This window comes from Piliocolobus tephrosceles, chromosome 13 (genome assembly GCF_002776525.5).
Source record: "Piliocolobus tephrosceles isolate RC106 chromosome 13, ASM277652v3, whole genome shotgun sequence".
Taxonomy (NCBI): domain Eukaryota; kingdom Metazoa; phylum Chordata; class Mammalia; order Primates; family Cercopithecidae; genus Piliocolobus; species Piliocolobus tephrosceles.
In genome coordinates, this window is record NC_045446.1 from 18,287,876 (window position 1) to 18,307,904 (window position 20,029).

A 20,029-nucleotide genomic window follows, 5' to 3' on the forward strand; every position below is an offset into this window, starting at 1 on the left:
CTGCACATTGTGCACATATACCCTAGAACTTAAAGTATAATAATAAAAAATATATATATATATGGAAAAAAAAAAAGAGTCATCCTGTTCCCAGCCTCACTACCTCCTTTCCTCCCTGTAATTTGTTTCTCCCTGGATTTTGTTATTCTTGGTAACAAATTGTTTCTCCTCCCATTCTCTTTTTTCCCTCTTTTCCTCTACCTAGAGAGTTTTCAACGTCCTTTACCCGATGCCTGCCGACCAGCGGAGACATGTCAGTATCAACTCTGCCCGTTGGCTGCCTGAGCCAGGGCTTGGCCTGGCTTATGGTACTAACAAAGGAGACCTGGTGATCTGCCGACCAGAGTAAGTGGCTTAAAGTGTGGGAGTTGAGGGATCATTGGGGCCGAGGACTGGGGTAATCAGTATTCACCAACTGGGTCTTTTTAGATGGGAAATGTCAATCCATCTAGAGCCTGCCTCATTCTTAGCGCCACTCCTTAAAGGGCCCTCTTCCCACAGGGGCTGGTAGGATTAGCTCCCCATTTCACATTTCATCCAGAGACTGATTTAGGGATCGTGTTTTCTTGAATCTAAAGGGAGTAGTTTTTTGTCTTTGTTTTCCCTTGTTCTCTGGTTTCCTAGTGATACTAAAGTTTCTCTGCAGTCAAAAGCATAGATATCAAAGATTCTTTTTTAAACCCTGTTAGAAAAATTCAACAGTTGGTCTTGGATTTGAGTAAATGCCATAGACTTTAACTTAAAAAGTATTGGAAATAGGTATTGTTGAAACCCTAAATGGTTAAGCCACTGATCTCTAATAGCTGGATTCTGTCTTGCGTGTTTTCCTTTCTGCTTGGAGCTCTAGCTTATACTAGTGAAAGCAGACTGAAAAGCTCAATTTGGGGCTGGGCACGGTGGCTCACGCCTGTAATCCCAGCACTTTGATAGGCTGAGGCGGGCACATCACCAGCTCAGGAGATTGAGACCATCCTGGTCAACATAGTGAAACCCCGTCTCTACTAAAATACAAAGTTAGCCGGGCGTGGTGGCATGTGCCTGTAAGTCCCAGCTACTCGGGAGGCTAAGGCAGGGGAATCGCTTGAACCTGGGAGGCAGAGGTTGCAGTGAGCCAAGATCATGCCATTGCACTCCAACCTAGCGACAGAGTGAGACTCTGTCTCAAAAAAAGAAAGAAAGAAAGAAAAAGAAAAGAAAAGCTCAATTTATAGTCAAAGCAATTATTATCTGGTCTTGAAGTAGGGAGTAGGAGGGGATTTGTGTCTGAAGTCCTGATGACACCCGTTCCCCTTCCTCTGGCTTTATGGAGGTCAGGGTTTCTCCAGGCATTCATTCACTAGAGACACTGGGAGTCAGCTGGGTCTGTCATCAGTTTCCAGCCCCAACCAGGTAGAGAGTGTGAAGCTCTGCTTCACTGCAGATCAGGCTGATTGCTGCGTGGGACGCTGCAAGGTTCCAGTGGACTAAATGCCACTTCTGCCTCCAGGCTGTCCTCATGTTGACCTCCACCTGGTGCACAGTCTTTTCCCAGAGTGTTCTGCAGATCACAGAGTGTGGTGTGACAGTTCCAGCAGGGTCTCTGGTTATCAGAAGTGGGAAGTGTCCGTGTTGCGTTTTGATGGGACCCTTGATAGTTTCTCCTAAAGGATGTACTTGGGTCAGCTCCTGTGGCCTGGTAGGGAACTGCTGATTGGGTCCTTATCGGCTGAGTTAGCTCAGTGGCCCAGGAGAAAGGAAACCTGGTTCTTAGGGCAGCTCTTGCATTCCATTTTGAATTTTGTGAGCCCCTCCCAAAGACAGACTACTGTCTAAGCCTCGCCTGGTCAGGCTGCGCTTGGAGCTGCAAGAATGTTTTGTGTTGCAAGCCACTTGCTCCAGAGAACGTCTTTCACCAGCTCCAAAGCGTCCAGAGAGCACTTTAATTATCTCCTTGGGTCTCTCAGCTTCTGCCCTTTCTCTGGCCTGTCCATAGTCCCAGGATCTGTCCTGAAATATTCCTTTTCCCCAAAGCACATGACACTGATTGTCTTACCTCTTTTCTTAACAGTTCATAAGAGGAATCTAATAAGCATCTTTTCCAAAACTGGCACAGAATTCTGGACTATGATTCTACTCTTACTTACACCTCAGTTACAAGTCTTTCTTTCCCTGTTTCTCCGAGACCTCTTTCCTCAGGAGTGTTATTTTGTCTACGGCTTCCACCACTAACTTTTGTCCCAGCCAAATTTCTAGTCCTCTCCCTTGCAAAAATAATCTACACCCAGTTTGTTGTGGCCTCACAGAGGTTTTTATGTCTGAAACCCCAGCCTACCTACTTTGTGTCAGTCACAGTCACCTCAGCCAAACATGAAGCTGACTTTGGCTTCTGTTTTCTCTTTTCTCCCCATGTGTTGTCTCCAGCATCCCAGAGTCTCAGCTGACCTAAGCCATCTTGGGCTGCCTGGGGAACTCTTTTACCCACCAGGAACTCAAGCCTCTTCCCTGAGTAACATGGCATTAGCATTGGACACATTGAACAGTATCCCGTCACAGACCAAGTTGTGTTGGACTAAGAGAAAACTAGTTTAGCCCATTTTTTTGGGGTACTGTTTGTCCTGACTTCTTGGGTCAGGTTTAGGGCCCAAAGCCTTAGGGCCCAAAATGTAAGGGTACCGTATAAACTGGATATGGACATGACTGAAGTTTTTCCAGGCTTAGGCAAGGAAGACTGTGTGTGAGCAGTAGACACCCAGGGAAGTTAAAACTCCTCTGAGGCCTCCTAACAGATTGATGACAGAACTAGAATTCTTCACTTTCCTATCCAGAGCCCTTTTCACTCAAAAACCCCTTTAAAATTCTGACACAAGCAATGTACTGTCTTCCACAGAAAAATATGCCACAAGAACGCACACATACTTTTGTAACTCTTTAAGACCTCAGGTGAAGAATGCAGCTTTAGATCGTGCTGAGACGTTTCAGCAGGTCAGCATGGATGCAGGGGAACGAGGGGATCAGCGAGCACGTTCATGTCTTTTGAGCAGTCTATGGATGAGTCGTCTCCCGTCTCAAATGAGGAGAACAAATAGGGAAGTAGGAGCTCAGGGTTCTTGTGTTTCTCATAGGCAGCTGCCTATCCCTGGGTGATACAGCTCCCTGGCACACCCATTCCCAAGGGCACAGGATCCAGCCAGCCATCTGGGCCAAGATTGCAGCCCTCCCTCCGAAACAGGTGGCTCTCTGCCTTTGTCCCAGGCACAGGCAGCTGCACCCCATTTTGTGCTCTCAATACTGCTCTTGATTTCTCCTCCATTGTCTTCGCCTCAGCACTCTCTCCAAACACAAAGACAGAGGAACAAGTTCCTTGGGCATCTCTTGGTGGTACTAAAACCCCACTTGGCAGTAGACTAAGGCCTTCAAAAATCCTCATCTCTCCAAAAGAAGGAATTCTTAGGACAGGCAAGAAGACAAACAACTGGCCAGTCAGCCCCTCTACAAAGCCATCCCAGGGGCTGATAACGCAGTCACCCCGCCCTTCCTAGCAGTGAGGCGCTCCCTCCTCCTCTGCTCCCCTACCTGTACTTTGTCCAAGCTGCTGCTGTGCCTCTGGCTGCCTGCCAGCCAGCCAGCACCCCCACTGATAACCATGGGGGGTGTGAAGTGCCAGGTTGATATGAGGGGGTGCTTGCTTACTTCCGGCCTCATAAACCAGCCCTACAAATGGGGCAGGGGGAGGTGCTGGCAGAAAGTCCCCTGCTTCTCAGAGTCAGCTTAAAGGACAGAATCAGGGAACTCAGGGCAGAAGAGAGGTGGGCTGAGACTATGGGCATCTGGCCTGTTGGCCAACTATGGGGCTCCTGACAAGGCCCCAGCTCTGTCCCTTCTGTAATCATGGTAATTAGAGTCAAGTATCATCACCCAGGGAGGGGAAAGCATGCCTCCGAATCAAAAGGGAGCCAAAATTGCCGTGGAAACCACATCTTTCAGGCAAGGGTCTAAGAGCCAGGTGCTAGCTCTTTCCCGTGCTGCAGAGACACCAGGCATCTTTGGTCTGATCCTCTGCAGCCATGTCACTGATAGATGAAAGAAGAATGTTATTGAAGGGAATGGTCCCTAGAAGGTGGGAAGTTCAGAGCCAGAAGTTCTGTGGAGAGAGCATCGTGACCACTGAGAGAGCTCAGGTCTGTTCAGGGAGCCCTGGAAGGTCTCAGCATGAGGAAGTGGTTGAGCCAGGCCCAGAAGCACAGCTTCCAGATGCTGTGGAGGAAGCCAGGTGTGAGGTGGAAGCGCGCTGGAAAGGCTGGCCCTGATTGGACTTCCCAGCCTTCCTCCTCCCTTGGTGTGTTTGTCTAGCTCCCAGGAAGAACCCAGAGCAAACAGTGACTCATTCACCCTCACTGAGACCCAAGAAGACAACAGGACATGTTGGGATCATTCTTTAGCTCACAGACAGTCAGTGACAGTGGGTATTGAAAGTTAAGAGTTTCAGGCTGGGCATGGTGGCTCACGCCTGTAATCCCAGAATTTTGGGAGGCCGAGGTGGGAGGATCACCTGAGGTCAGGAGTTCGAGACCAGCCTGGCCAACATGGTGAGACCCCCGTCTCTACTAAAAATACAAAAATTAGCCAGGCATGGTGGCGGATGCCTGTAATCCCAGCTACTCAGGAGGCTGAGGCAGGAGAATCGCTCGAACCCGGGAGGCAGAGGTTTTGGTGAGCCGAGATCACACCATTGCACTCCAGCCTGGGCAACAAGAGTAAAACTCCATCTCAGAAAAAAAAAAAAGCAAGCTAAGAGTTTCAGTAGCCAGAGAGGGCGTCTCCAACTCTATCCTTGGTACAGTGCCTAGAATTGAAACCAAATCCATGAGCTCATTGTAGTCCAGCTCTCTGACCACAGAAAGTAAAGCATATCCTGGCTTAGAATTAGACCTGTGTGTGGGGAGCAGAAAGGATTGGGATGGGGAGGCATAGTGGAGCAACACATCTGAGATAGGAAGTATGGCCCCTGTTCTGTTGGCAGTGGACCTCTTCAATCAATAGCCAAGGTCACAGCCCTGAGCCGAGGATGCTCTGTGCTGCTGCCTGGATGGAAAGCATTCGAGGGGACCTTTTGGCCACCAGCATTATGCTGATAGTCTCAGCTCAGACAGCAGGCCTTCTTGTGGCCTCTTTTCTGAGATAGGAAGGAACGTTCTGGGTCAGGAAGTACGTGGTTTGTTGTAGGTCTGATGTGAACAGTTTGTTGTCACTAACCAGCCCTAGCTAGCAAGAATTCCAGAAGATGGATTTGGTGGAGACCCATGTGGTATTGCAACCTGTCAGTACATCTTGACAAGTTTGTAAATCAGTCTTCCTGGCAGCCAGCTTCACATAGTATCTAATACATACAGGATTTGCTCACCAAAAACAGTGATGAGTTTGTTTTTGGAGGCCTCTTCCGTTACTTCTGACCATTTACCTCTTCCATAATGTAAGGTAACCTTTTCTCACCTTTGCGCCCTAATGCCCATCTGGTTCTCAGACAATCCCCAAACCCCACAAAAATGGCTGTGTAGAAGAGGAAGGATAAACAGTTGGCCCTTGGTATCTGCAGATTCCACATTTATGGATTCAACAAACCATAAATCAAAAATATTTTTGGAGAAAATAAAACAGTGAAAATTAACAGTACAATTAGGCTGGGAACGGTGGCTCACACCTATGATCCCAGTACTTTGGGAGGCTGAGGTAGGCAGATTTCTTAGCCCAGAAATTTGAGACCAGCCTGGGCAACATGGTGAAACCCTGTCTCAACAAAACAAAAAACAAAAAAAAAATCAGCCAGTCGTGGTGAGGCACGCCTGTAATACCAGCTACTCAGGAGGCTGAGGTAGGAGAATCACTTGAGCCCAGGGAAGTTAGGGCTATAGTGAGCCATGATCACACCACTGCACTTAAGACTGGGCAACAGAGTGAGAACCTGTCTCAAAAACGAAAGGAATACAAATAGACAATACAGTATAATAACTGTCTGCATAATTTACATTGTATTAGTGCAAGTAATCTAGAGATGATTTTAAGTATACAAAAGGATATGGATAGGTTGTATAGTAGGGACTTGAGCGTGCATAGATTTTGGTATCCACAGGGGGTCTTGGAACCAATTCCCTAAAGACACCAATGGACAACTGTACTGCTTTTTAAAGAGGTGGCCTTTGGAATTACACCAACTCCACAGCCTGACAGGCCCCTGGAGCTTGGGAGAGGTTTACTACAGGGCAGTGAAAGGAAGAGTACTTTTGTTTGGCTGTGGCTCTTTCCCTTCAAAGAAGCAAGTAGTATTCTCACAGGTAAAGCCTAATCATAGTTACCCACTAAAGACAGATTTGGGCCAGGCGTGGTGGCTCACGCCTGTAATCCCAGCACTTTGGGAGGCCGAGGTGGGAAGATCATTTGAGCCCAGGAGTTCAAGATAAGCCTGGGCAACATAATGAGACCCCATCTGAAAATTTTTTTTTTTAATTTTTAAAATTTTAAAAAGACCGATTTGGGCTGGGCACAGTTGCGCATGCCTGTAATCCTAGCACTTTGGGAGGCCAAGGTGGGCAGATCACTTGAGGTCAGGAGTTTGACACCAGCCTGGCCAACATGGTGAAACCCCGTCTCTACTAAAAATATAAAAATTAGCTGGGCATAGTAGCACACACCTGTAATCTCAGCTGCTCGGGAGGCTGAGGCAGGAGAATTGGTTGAATCCAGGAGGCAGAGGTTGCAGTGAACTGAGATCATGCCACTGCACTCTAGCCTGGGCATCAGAGTGAGACTCCATCTCAGAAAAAACGGCAGATTTGGAGGCTCAGTGTCTGGTTTTGTTACCTTTTACCTGAGGCAGTACAGCCTCCTGGGTCCTCCTGGAATACAGTCCCTCATCATCCAGGCCCTACCGGGTCTCTGTCCTAGCCAACACCCATGTTTAGGAAGGAAGCGCCTCCCAGCATCCTATAATCCACTCACCTGGGGATGTTTGCTCTTTATGGAGGTAAGTTCTATTGTTAAAGGAGGGTGATCTAGGCCTCTAGGTTAAATAGCTCAGGCTACCCCAGGGGCAAGAGCCTGCACTGTCTTTGTTCCTGAGGCCTCTGCTTTTCTTTTTCTTTTTCTTTTTTTTTTTTTTTTTTGAGACAGAGTCTCACATTGTCGCCCAGGCTGGAGTACAGTGGCGCAATCTCAGCTCACTGCAAGCTTTGTCTCCCGGTTCAAGCGATTCTCCTCCCTCAGCCTCCCGAATAGCTGATACTATAGGTGTGTGCCACCATGCCCAGCTAATTTTTATATTTTTAGTAGAGATGGGGTTTCACAGAGTTGGCCAGGATGGTCTTGATCTCTTGACCTCGTGATTTGTCCGCCTCGGCCTCCCAAAGTGCTGGGATTACAGGCGTGAGCCACCGGCACCCGGCCAAGGTCTTTCTTCTAAAGACTAGGCATGCCCATTGGGCAGAGCTGTCCATGGCACTATATCTCTCCGGTGGGCCTCACATTTCCCATCTTAGTTCCTTTCTCTGTGTCTGAAGAATACTCAGGACCACTGCCTGTATCTGTTGTTGCTATTTTTTAGCTGTCTCTTAGCTCCAAGGAGGAGCCAGTTAGGCTAGTCAGGGGAAAGGAGAAGCTAAACCCACCATTCCAGCCATTTAGGCTATTAGAGATTTGTCTGAATTGCCCCAGCACTGAGCATCCTGATGAAACCACAGCTCTGGTCTTGGTCTCAGCTCAGCCCCAGGAGAGAGAAAGGATGGGCAGCCACAGTCCACAAAGCCAGGAGTTTTAGGAGCTCTTATCCTTCCCTCTGTAATGCCTTTCACCTTCTTCTACACCTTTCCCAACTGATTTTTAGGGCCTTAAACTCTGGTGTTGAGTACTACTGGGACCAGCTGAACGAGACCGTCTTCACTGTCCATTCCAACAGCAGGAGCAGCGAGCGGCCTGGGTACGTTTGGGAAGTAGGCAGGGAGCAGCTGGCTGGAGGCCTGTCCCTTCCTCCTGCTTTTGATGAGCTCTTAAGCAGTGCCTTCAGCGTCCTCTAGGGCTCTGGGTCCCTCCTCAACCAGAGCAGCGCCTCCTTGATCTTTTGTGTACAGTTTCATTTAAGAAAAGTGTTGTATGGCTAAGAAAGAAAACAAAAGCTCTGCTCTCAGAGTCTTGCTGTAGAACCACCCCCTCACCCTCTCCCATCCTGGCCACGGTGCCTGGGTACACTTGGGTGAGGAGAGAAGATAGGGCCTGAAGAAGGATGCCGCCCCATGGAAGTCTGCTCCATGGCCCAGGCTCTTCCAGATGACTAGGACCTCAGGGACCAAGCTGCCCAGGGCTGTAGCCCAGGGACAAATCCTCTTGAGGCACCCATTAGAAATCTGGTACTGATCCTTTCATCACTTAATTCACTAATGAAGACTGGAACAAAGTGCTGGGTTGTTGATAAACCCAAAGCAATTGCTACTTCCCCTAGGAATTGCTGAGCATAGCTGGAGGAATAGTCCCAGAAGCAGCTAGAAATATGAGTGTCTGGTGATAGTCTCAAAAGCCCTGGGCTGCCTCTGCTGCCAGCTCCAACTGTTCCAAGGCAGTGCCTGGGACATGTCCAGGGAAGGGGGATGCTAGCATTGGCCAGAACCTTCCTTGTAGGACAGCCTGTGCTCCCTACCTGCAAGGGTCTGTTTTCATTTTTTTTTTTTTTTTTTTGAGACGGAGTCTTGCTCTGTCGCCCAGGCTGGAGTGCAGTGGCCGGATCTCAGCTCGCTGCAAGCTCCGCCTCCTGGGTTCACGCCATTCTCCTGCCTCAGCCTCCGGAGTAGCTGGGACTACAGGCGCCCGCCACCTCGCCTGGCTAGTTTTTTGTATTTTTTAGTAGAGACGGGGTTTCACCGTGGTAGCCAGGATGGTCTCGATATCCTGACCTCGTGATCCGCCCGTCTCGGCCTCCCAAAGTGCTGGGATTATAGGCTTGAGCCACCGCGCCCGGCCCAAGGGTCTGTTTTCAGAAGGCCCTGGAAGGAGGATCCCAGAGCAGCCTGTCTAGGAGTTCCAGTCCTGGATGGGCGCGGTGGCTCATGCCTGTAATCAATCCCAGCACTTTGGGAGGCTGAGGCAGGCAGATCATGAGGTCAGGAGATCGAGACCATCCTGGCCAACATGGTGAAATCCCTCTCTACTAAAAATACAAAAAATTAGCCGAGCATGGTTTTGTGTACCTATAATCCTAGCTACTTGGGAGGCTGAGGCAGGAGAGTTGCCTGAACCCGGCAGGCGGAGGTTGCAGTGAGCTGAGATTGTGCCACTGTACTCTAACCTGGGTGACACGGTGAGACTGTCTCACCAAAAAAAAAAAAAAAAAAAAGAATTACAGTTCTTTCCCTCCAAAGTGGAGCTCTCAGTTCTCTTGGAAATTCAAGAATTCAAAGTGGAATCTTATGAGCATACAGTTGGAAGGAAGGTAAAGCTAAAGGACCTTCTTCCAGTGCTCACTCTTTATCCCGTGATCTCAACTGCTGGCCTCCTGAATTTCATTAGTGTCTTTTCATATCAGCCATCTCTACAGCTCCTCCCCACTCCCCGACAGGGGCCTGTTGTTGAAGGGCATGACTGAGCCAGGGTTGCAGGATTGGATGTTTCTGTGGCCTTTCATTGTCCCAGGGTATAGACTGAGCTTGGGAGAGAATGAACACAGACAAGTTAACCACCATCAAGAGGCAGTTGCAGGAGCACAGGGCTTCTCTTAGCCAGCAGGGCCTGGCCCACACTGCCCTGAGGATTGGCCCAGAGCCAGCAGAGTGCTGTGTGGGGCGCTGTCCCAAGCCCCACCTGACTTCCGTCTATTTTTCTCTCCCTAGAACCAGCAGAGCCACATGGAGGACAGACAGAGACATGGGGCTGATGAATGCCATTGGGCTGCAGCCCCGGAACCCAACCACCTCAGTGACATCTCAGGGCACCCAGACTCTGGCCCTTCAGCTGCAGAATGCCGAAACACAGACTGAGAGGGAGGTGCCGGAGCCAGGGACAGCCGCCTCAGGTCCTGGTGAAGGTAGGAGCCATGTGGTGCTGGAGTGGGTGGGAGAGGGACTCTAAGACCGTGTGAGTGCCACTTCCCACTCAGGATGCATACCCCCTCCCATGTCTGGGTGATGCTCACCTGGTGGCATTAAGAGCCTCCTCAACAGTGACATGGTTTCCCTGAGCTGGGTCACTCTTGCAGCTCGCCTCAGCTCCCACCAAGTACGCTGACCTCCCTCTCCTCTAAAGTGTGAGGACCCAGGCTCTTTTTCCCAAAGAGAGAGCACAGAAAGCCTGGATTGAAAGGGTTAAAGGGAGACTCGCTCCTGCAAGCTGCCATTCCAGAGAAGTGCACCCCAGGCCTTAGCTTCTGGGGCCAAACCACAGCCTAGCTTGTCGTCCCCCTACCAGTGTGGCAGATTTGGGACTGCCCCATGGGAGGACCTCTCGCACTCCTGTCACACCTGGGGCTCACTGCCATTTTGGCTGCAGCCTGGCATAACATCAGCCCCTTCCTCTCACCTGTTTCAGGTGTGGCTCTGCCACACTCGGCCCTGACTCTCTGTGCCAGCCTCACACTTTTAAAAACCAATTAGCACTTCCCAGCAGCAGAGCTCGAGCCACTTAGGAGTCCGTCAGCAGCTGTGTTAAACAGGCTGTTCTCACTCAGTTGCTATCCTCACCACCTACCCCCAGCCCCCTTGCTGGTCGTAGCTCCAAACAAAGCAGCCTCCAAACAGACACATTTTCTAAGTCTGTGTTGAGCCATTTGCCCAGAAGAGACCATGGGAGGAAAAGCCATGGTGCATGTCAGGCAAAGAATAAACATACCTGTCACCCCAGGGAACAGCTTTCTACACCGCAGTGCCCCTCAGGGTCTTGCATGGTCACTCTCGATGCCATGAACCAGGGTCTTGCATGGTCGCTCTCTATGCCATGAACTGAGAATTTTCAAAGTGAAGTCCCTCTTTGGTCTGTAGCACAGCCCACCTCCTGCATCTGTGCTAGGTGGAAGCCCCTCACTGGGGCCATGACCTTTAGGTGGTGCTGGGTGAAGCAGCCAACCTTGACTGAGCCTCTAGGAGGAGGTGGTGGAAGGCTCCTTCTGCCATCTTCAGGCCCTTTTTTGCAGGTTTCTATGGACTCTGAGCTGCTCCGGAGTCCATTAGGCCTATTCCAGGAAGCCTGAGGGCCAGGCAAAAGGGAACCAGCACAGGCTTCTCCAATGGAGCCAGCAGGCCAGCCCTCTCTCTCAGTAGGAGGCAGACCTCTCAGAGCTCCCGGTAAACCCTGACAGCGGGAGGGGTTTGGAGAGAGGGGCCAAAAGAAGGCAGCCCCTTCTTTTTATTTTTATGTATTTATATTTTTCTAGAGACAGAGTCGAACTCTGTCACCTAAGCTAGAATGCAGTGGTGTGATCTCGGCTCACTCCAGCCTCTGCGATCTCAGCTCACTGCAGCCTCTGCTTCCCGAGTTCAAGTGATTCTCCTGCCTCAGCCTCCTGAGTAGCTGGGATTACAGGCATGTGCCACCATGCCCGGCTAATTTCTGTATTTTTAGTAGAGACAGAGTTTCACCATGTTGTCCGGGCTGGTCTCGAACTCCTGACCTTGTGATGTGCCCGCCTAGGCCTCCCAGAGTGCTGGGATTAAAGGTCTGAGCCACCGTGCCTGGCCTCTTTTCTTATTTTTTGAGAGTGCAGTGGTGCAATCTCAGCCTACTGCAACCTCTGCCTCCCAGGTTCAAGTGCTTTTCTCTGCCTCAGCCTCCCGAGTAGCTGGGATTACAGGCACCCACCACCACTCCCAACTAATTTTTTGTATTTTTTAGTGGAAACGGCGTTTCGCCATGTTGGCCAGGCTGGTCTTGAACTCCTGACCTCAAGTAATACGCCCACCTCAGCCTCCCAAAGTACTGGGATTACAGGCGTGAGCCACTGCACCTGGCCAGCCCCTTATGTATGTTTGTAGTATGTATATATGTATATACAAATAGCAGTCACTGGAAGAGAGTGTTGTTTTGTTTTGTTTTGGGGACGGGGTCTCACTATGTTGCCCATGCCCTTGAACTCCTGGGATCAAGAGTCCTCCCACCTTGGCCTCCCAAAGTGCTGGAGTTACAGGTGTGAGCCACCACACCCAGGCCTTTTTTTTTTTTTTTTTTTAATTTAAAACAGAGTCTCAGCAGGGTGTGGTGGCTCACACCTGTAATCCTAGCACTTTGGGAGGCTGAGGTGGGCAGATCACTTGAGATCAGGAGTTCAAGACCAGCTGGCCAACATGGTGAAACCCTGTCTCTACTAAAAATACAAAAATTAGCCAGGCATGGTGGTGGGCACCTGTAATCCCAGCTACTGAGGTGGCTGAGGCAGGAGAATCACTTGAACCTGGGAGGCAGAGGTTGCAGTGAGCCAAGATCACACCACTACACTCTAGCCTGGGCAACAAAGCAAAACTCTGTCTCAAAAATAATAATAAAAATAAATAAAGACAGAACCTCAGTTGGGCACAGTAGCTCACACCTGTAGTCCCAGCACTTTAAGAGGCCAAGGCAGGAGGATCCCTTGAGTCCTGGAGTTCAAGACCAGCCTGGGCAACACAGCAAAACTCTGTCTCTACTAAATATACAAAAAATTAGCCGAGCATGGTGGCACGCATCTGTAGTCCCAGCTACTCTGGAGGCTTGAGGCAGAAAGGTTGCTTGAGCCCGGAAGGTGGCGACTACAGTGAGCTGTGATGTGCCACTGTACTCCAGCCTGGAGACAGAGCAAGACCCTGTCTCAAATATGAATAAATAAATAAAGATAGAGTCTCACTCTGTTGCTCAGGCTGGAGTACAGTGGCGCCATCTTGGCTCACTGCAGTCCTGAACTCCTAGGCTCAAGCGATCTTCCTGCCTCAGCCTACTGAATAGCTGGGACTACAGGTGTGTGCCACCATGCCCGGCTATTTTTTTTTTTTTTTAATCATTATTTTTTTTAGAGACAGGGTCTCACCGTGTCGCCCTGGCTGGTCTTGAACTCCTAGCTTCAAGCAAGCCTCCCTTCTTGGCTTCCCAAAGTGCTGGAATTACAGGCATGAAGCACTGCACCCAGCTAGGCAGCCCCTTCTGATTTGATTTCACTGAGCTTTTACCATATATCAGCCACTTGGGCTGTGAAGACAAATAGGCCTCTCTGTCCTTCCATGGGGAGCTCACAGTCTAGAGAGGGAGATGGATGCCTAAACTGATAATTGTTTTAATGTGATGAGGAGCTCCGGAGCACAGAGGAGGAGGGGCTATGCCCAGCTTGTGGGGCTTAGGGGAGACTCCAGGCTCAGGAGGTGGCCCTGAGCCTAGTCTTCAAGGATGAGTAGGAGTCAGGTGAAGTTGGGTGGTGGGGAAACATTCCTGGAGATATGTCTCAGCACATGCAATGGCACCAAGTTCAAAGACATGTTACTGCATAAAGGACCACTAATTTGTGTTCATGGCATGTCTGGTGCATGTGGAGAACTGAGGCTGGATGAGTGGGGAGGGCAGGATACTGGGACTGAAGATGATGTGCTGGGGCTCTGGGCACAGGAGCTGCCACCTTCAGAAGTATGTCTGCTAGTGTTTCACCTCCCAGAGAATTCTCTGCTGTTTTCTTGGTTAGCATGCAGCCCATTTCTGGCTTTTAGTCAATTATAAGTTCCTTTCATTCTTTTTGGGGGATGGGGCAGAGGGTGGGGCAGAGGGAAGGAGCTCTTTTCCCTGGTTTTTGGAAGCAGGACCTGGTTCCTTGCCCCACTGTCCCCTCCTTCTGTAAAGTAGAGTGGGTGGTAGAGGATGGCCCCAGCTAAGCTGAGGCTCTGGTCAGCGGGAGCAGCAGGCAGAGTGAGACCGGGCAGCTGGCTGCTCCTGCCTGCCTGCATCCCTGCATGCTCTGCCTAGACTCTGCACCCTCAGCTGTTCCACACACCATACCCCTTTCAGAAACCAGTCAGGGCAGGGAGGTGTGGGTCAGAAGGTATGAACACTTGATGGATGGGTGTCAGTGTCCAGCCTTGTCCCTCCTAGGGCAAGGAACCTTGCTCTGAGGCACTCATACCACTATTCTGCTGTCAGACTCTTCAGGGGAGCCCAGGGATCAGGGCTGTCTTTGGGCCCAGATTTCGCCATGCAGAGGCAGCTGGCAGGTTTTGTATTGACAAAACCAGAGCTGCAAGAACATGAATAACCAAACCCTCTGGTCAGGGAGTTCAGCTGTTCTGGGCTGGGCTAGAAGGGAGATCCCACCTCACTCACACCTATACAGGCACCAAGATTTATTTTGTTTTTTTTTTTTTTCTTTATTTTTTGAGAAAAGATCTCGCTCTTCCATCCAGACTGGAATACAGTGACACAAACACGGCTCACTGCAGCCTCGACCTCCTGGGCTCAAGGGATCCTCCCCACCTCAGCCTCCTGGCACATGCCACCACACTTGGCTAATTTTGTTTTGTTTGTTTGTTGTAGAGACAGGGTTTCACCATGTTGCCCAGGCTGTTCTCGAACTCCTGGGCTCCAGCGATCCTCCCACCTCGGCCTCCCAAAGTGCCGGGATTATAGGTGTGTGCCGCCGCACTCAGCCACCCAGATTTATTAATGTGGGAAGCCTGCTCTGCTTGTAGTAATTGCTGTTCTGTGGCCTGCCCCTACCCACTCCCCTTGGCCTTTTTCTGTCAGCACCAAAGGGCTCCTAGGCTGCTTCTAATTTTCTTGTTCTACAAAAATTTCGTTGAAATCCATTCCGCTCTTTCCAGGCCTTCCAGGAGGAGCCCTCCACAGGGGTATTTGCACGCGTCAGCTTTTTGCATGTTCAACTTTAATAAGAGTGATTTCTCCCAGAATTTGACCCTACAGCAAGCTTTCCTACCCTGCTGGCCAAGAGGGTAGCTCGAAAAGGGAGGGAAGCATTTCCTGGGTTCACCATTGGCTTCCAGCACTGATACAGTGCCTCCCTAGCTTGCAGTGGGCATTCAGGGCAAGCATGGAATGAATGAGTTGAGCTGAGCTGAGGCAGGGCCCTGCCTCCGAGCATGGCTGTGCCCCACTATTTGGAGAGCACCATGGCTGTGCCTCTGACCCTTAGCAAGGGTCATCTGAGCCTCTGTTTTGTCTGGTGAAGATGGTAGGTAGACCAGCAGCAGTAGCCTGGGCCCTGGGCCAGGAAAAAGCAAATGTGAAGAGGGGGGGCTGGAAGACCAGTACTCCCAGAGGTCAGGAAGGGCAGCTCCTCCTATGACTCTCTGAGCCTCAGTTCGCTCTTCTCTTCTGGCAATGAAACCTCTAGAATTAAATATGGTTGCAGGGCATGGTGGGAACTTGTTGATTCTACCCTGGCCTCTGCAGAATTCTAGAGTGCACCTTAGGACTTGCCAGGGAAGAGACCTCATGTGAACTCTAAATCAATTTCCTATTTTCAAAGACAAAAACAGATGCTTTTGCTACAGAGAAGAAGACCGCAGAATTAACCCCCTGTCTGCCACGGTGCCTGGCTCCCTGACTGTGACTGCCATTTCCCTGTAGCCCTGGTGTTTTTTCTCTTGAAGAATGTACCAGCTGCCCTCAGTTGCTCTTAGCCTTGGCTTGGAGTTCCCAGGAGGGAAGCACAGCTCATAGTTCTGTAGGCTGAAGTTGTCCACATCCAGCCCTGGGGGAGCCATTTGTTTGTACATTTTTAAATCTTCCACTCATTCTTTTTTGAGCACTTACTTTGTGTCTGGTATTGTGTTAGGCATCATGAATTCAAGGGCACTGTGGAGGGAATTACATTGAGATGAATCCGTTGTGTCTCTTCCCTCAGAGAGCAAGTCCAGAAAGAACTAGACATATAAAGGCTTCTCCAGTGGCTCATATCTGTAATCCCAGCACTTTGGGAGGCTGAGGCAGGCGGATCACAAGGTCAGAAGTTTGAGACCAGCCTGGCCAACATGGTGAAACCCCATCTCTACTAAAAATACAAAAAAAATTAGCTAGGCGTGGTGGTGCATGCCTGTAATCCCAGCTACTTGGGAGGCTGAGGCAGGAGAACTGCTTGAACCTGGGAGGTGGAGGTTGTAGTGAGCCGAGATCTCGCCACTGCACTCCAGCCTGGGCAACAGAGCGAGGCTCTGTCTCAAAAAAACAAAATAAAATAAATGCTTCTCCTGCAGTGAGGCGGTTACAAGACCAGTTTTCCAAGCATCCTTAAGTCTGGAGCCCCTGTGAGGAGCCTGGGAGCCCTTTTATTCATCCATACACGTATTTGACAAATACACGCCCTGTGTAAACCCACGTGTTAGACTTGACTCAAAAGTGAATACAACTTGAGTCCAAGACCTTCAGGAACTTATAGGCCAGAAGAACGATGCCACAGCCACGGGGAGGTGTGAAGCACTGTGAGGCCCCAGAGAAGGAGCAGCCCCTTCCAGCTGGGGGACCGGAGAGAACTGGGTGGCAGAGGAGACGAGACAAGAGCATGGCACAGTGTGCACAGTGTATGCCCATCTGTGCAGCCAGGGAGCAGGGCTGCCGGGTACCTGCAGGAATGTGGGGTCAGGGCAGGAAGGTCTGCAGCGTGATAAGGGTCTGGCCAGAGAGCCCTCAAATGTCAAGCTAAAGAGTTTTGACTACTGTGAGGGCTTTTGCAGCTTCTGGGTTTTAAACAGGGTACAGACTTAATTAACAAGAGCTCAATTCATCAGAGCTGAATTAGGATGGTAATGGCAACAGTGTGGAGACTGGATAGAAAGGGAGGAGACTGGTAGCAAGAAGCCCAATTAGGACACAGTCACAGCCATAGAGAGGGGTGGCCAGGCCTGGAGCCACAGGCAAGCAAGCAGTGGGCTCAGACTTGAGTGCCAGCAGCAGGGCCTCCCCCAGAGCCTGGGAAAGCCCATCCGGGGCTCTCTGGGGGCTTGGCTGCAGCAGCACCCATAGGGCCCCAAGGCAGCCTGTTTTGCCCCTGGTAATCTACTTGAAAAGAGCTGAGCTGGACGTGGTGGCTCACGCCTGTAATCCCAGCACTTTGGGGTCCAGGTGGGGGATCACAAGGTCAGGAGTTTGATACCAGCCTGGCTGGCATGGTGAAACACTGTCTCTACTAAAAATACAAAAATTAGCCGGGTATGGTGGCACATGCCTGTAGTCCCAGCTACTCAGGAGGCAGGAGAATTGCTTGAACTTGGGAAGTGGAGGTTGCAGTGAGCTGAGATCATGCCACTGCATTCCAGTCTGGGCGACAGAGCGAGACTCTGTCTCAAAAAGAAAAGAAAAGAGCTGAGATTTCACCAGGCACAGCGCCTGGCACAGTGCACTCCAGTGCCAGCAGGCCTCAGGCCAGCCACGGCACGCCCCAGATCATGCTGTGAGGGCTTCAGTGCACAGAGTTCTTAGAAAGCAATGGGGCTACAATGGGCACGGGGAGGGCCCCGCCTTCCCAGGCAGCCCTTGACTCCCAGGGTAGAATCTCTGTGAGCACCAAGGCCGTAGGTTGACCTTTTTCTCTTTACCCTCTGCCCCACTGTTAGAAGGCTTTAAACCCTGAAGATAGAGTTGACCCAGAACTCTGAGAGCCCTTCAGGTTTTCTCTCCTTCTGCCCTGGGAGCTAGAGCCAGGCGTCCCAGGAGAAAGTGGGGAAGGGCAGCCACCTTGAGGGATGGAGGGCAGCGCTTTATCAGGGGATCTCCAGAAAAGCAACAGAGAACATAATGCTGAGGAAGATCGTCTAAGACTGGGGCCGGGCGCAGTGACTCACCCGTGTAATCCCAGTACTTTGGGAGGCCAAGGCAGGAGGATTGCTTGAGCCCAGGAGTTCAAGACCAGCCTGGGCAACATGGAAAACCCTGGCTCTATAAAAATTACAACAAATTAGCCAGGTGTGGTGGTGCATGCCTGTACTCCCAGCTACTCAGGAGGCTGAGGTGGGTGGATCGCTTGCACCCGACAGGCTTAAGCTGCAGTGAGCGGTGTTTGTACCGTTGCACTCCAGTTTAGGTGACATAGCGAGACCTGGTCTCAAAAAAACCCTGTAGAAAGAACTAGGAGCATGAGGCTGCCAAGTACTAACAAGAAGGGTGAGCGATCTCTTTGGGCCTTAGATGCCACCAAGCTGTGAAACCAGCTGGCCTGGAAATCCAACTCTAATGAGGCAGGCAGAGAGAAGGGAATGGATGGGGTTAGGGGAGCAAAGAAAGTCTCATAAAAATAGCTGGTGGCAAGTATCCCAAAAGGAAAGAAAACTCACCATCAAAACCCCCAAAACTGCAAAATCCGAAACAGTAGCTGATGGAGACAAATCAGCAGTTCAGTGGAGTCATCCCTTGCAGCCTGGGAGCCTTGATCATAGTTGCGCACGGTCTTAGCCTGGTTCTCACCCTACCAAGAGCTGAGCAGAAGGCTGGAAGGGAGGTCCCACAGGGACAGAGCTCCACTGCTGCAGACCCCGAGTTAATCACAACAGGCACTGTTGACCAAGTACCTGGGCTGTATGTTTGCTCCTTTTCTCTCTCTAGCACTGTGCAAGGTAGACGGTAGGGATTTTTTCAGGGTCACCCAGCAAGCAAATGACAGAGCTGAGATTTGAGTCGAAGTCTTTTCTGTTCCCACACAAGTGAATGCTCGGGCCTTTCTGGAGAGGGGGTGGTGGACAGATGCTGCTTTCCCTCCCCAGACCTGCATTTTGAAGCCTGGGGCCTGTGCTGGTCAGTTCACTCTCTCCACGGAAGTATGGCATCAGGCATTGAGCCCCAGAAGAACAGTAACTGGGGAATAGCTTGTGAAGACTAGGGGGTAGAGGGAAAGAAGAGAAGGAAACAGCCCTTACAGGGAACAGTTAAAACTCTCAGCTTCTGACCAGGCGCGGTGGCTCACGCCTGTAATCCCAACACTTTGGGAGGCCTAGGTGGGCAGATCACCTGAAATCAGGAGGTTGAGAGCAGCCTGGCCAACAAGGTGGAACCCTGTCTCTACTAAAAATACAGAAAATTAGCCAGATGTGGTGTGAGCCTGTAATCCCAGCTACTTAGGAGGCTGAAGCAGGAGAATTGCTTGAACCTGGGAGGCGGAGGTTGCAGTGAGCCAAGGTTGTGCCACTGCACTCCAGCCTGAGTGACAAGAGCAAAACTCCATCTCAAAAAACAAATAAAGGCTGGGTGCAGTGGCTCACTCCTGTAATCCCAACCCTTTGGGAGGCTGAGGCGGGCTGATTACCTGAGGTCAGGAGTTTGAGACTGGCTTGGCTAACATGGCGAAACCCCGTCTCTACTAAAAATACGAAAATTAGCTGGGCGTGGTGGCGGGCACCTGTAATCCCAGCTACTCGGAGGCCGAGGCAGAAGAATGGCTTGAACCTGGGAGGTGGAGGCTGCAGTGAGCTGAGATCGCATCATTGCACTCCAGCCTGGGCGACAAGAACAAAACTCCATTTCAAAAAAATAAATAAATATGGCCGGGCACAGTGGCTCACGCCTGTAATCCTAGCACTTTGGGAGGCCGAGGAAGGTGGATCACCTGAGGTCAGGAGTTCGAAATCAGCCTGGCCAACATGGAGAAATGCTGTCTACTAAAAATACAAAACTTAGCCAGGTATGGCAGTGCGTGCCTGTAATCCCAGCTACTCGGGAGGCTGAGGCAGAAGAATTGCTTGAACCCAGGAGGCGGAGGTTGCAGTGAGCCAAGATCACGCCACTGCACTCCAGCCTGGGTGACAGAGCAAGACTCTATCTCAAAAAAAAATAGGCCAGGCGCGGTGGCTCACACCTGTAATCCCAACACTTTGGGAGGCTGAGGCAGGAGGATCACGAGGTCAGGAGATCGAGACCATCCTGATTAACATGGTGAAACCCCGTCTCTACTAAAAATGTAAAAATTAGCCCGGCATGGTGGCAGGCACCTGTAGTTACTTGGGAAGGTGAGGCAGGAGAATGGCATGGACCCAGGAGGCGGAGCTTGCAGTGAGCAGAGATAGCACCACTGCACTCCAGCCTGGGCGACAGAGTGAGACTCCATCAATCAATCAATCAATACAAAGTAAAA

General features: G+C 50.7%; 1 protein-coding gene across 8 annotated transcripts in view; it reads left to right on the forward strand.

The window, feature by feature from the left end:
* AMBRA1 (autophagy and beclin 1 regulator 1) overlaps positions 1-20,029 on the forward strand; it is a 198,945-nt gene that overhangs the window by 176,827 nt on the left and 2,089 nt on the right. For all 8 annotated transcript variants that reach the window (XM_023215722.2, XM_023215725.2, XM_023215723.2 and 5 more), the window contains 3 exons: positions 206-345; positions 7,853-7,945; positions 9,846-10,039. In XM_023215722.2, the coding sequence (XP_023071490.1) occupies positions 206-345; positions 7,853-7,945; positions 9,846-10,039 (427 nt within the window). The remainder of the gene's footprint in view (positions 1-205; positions 346-7,852; positions 7,946-9,845; positions 10,040-20,029) is intronic.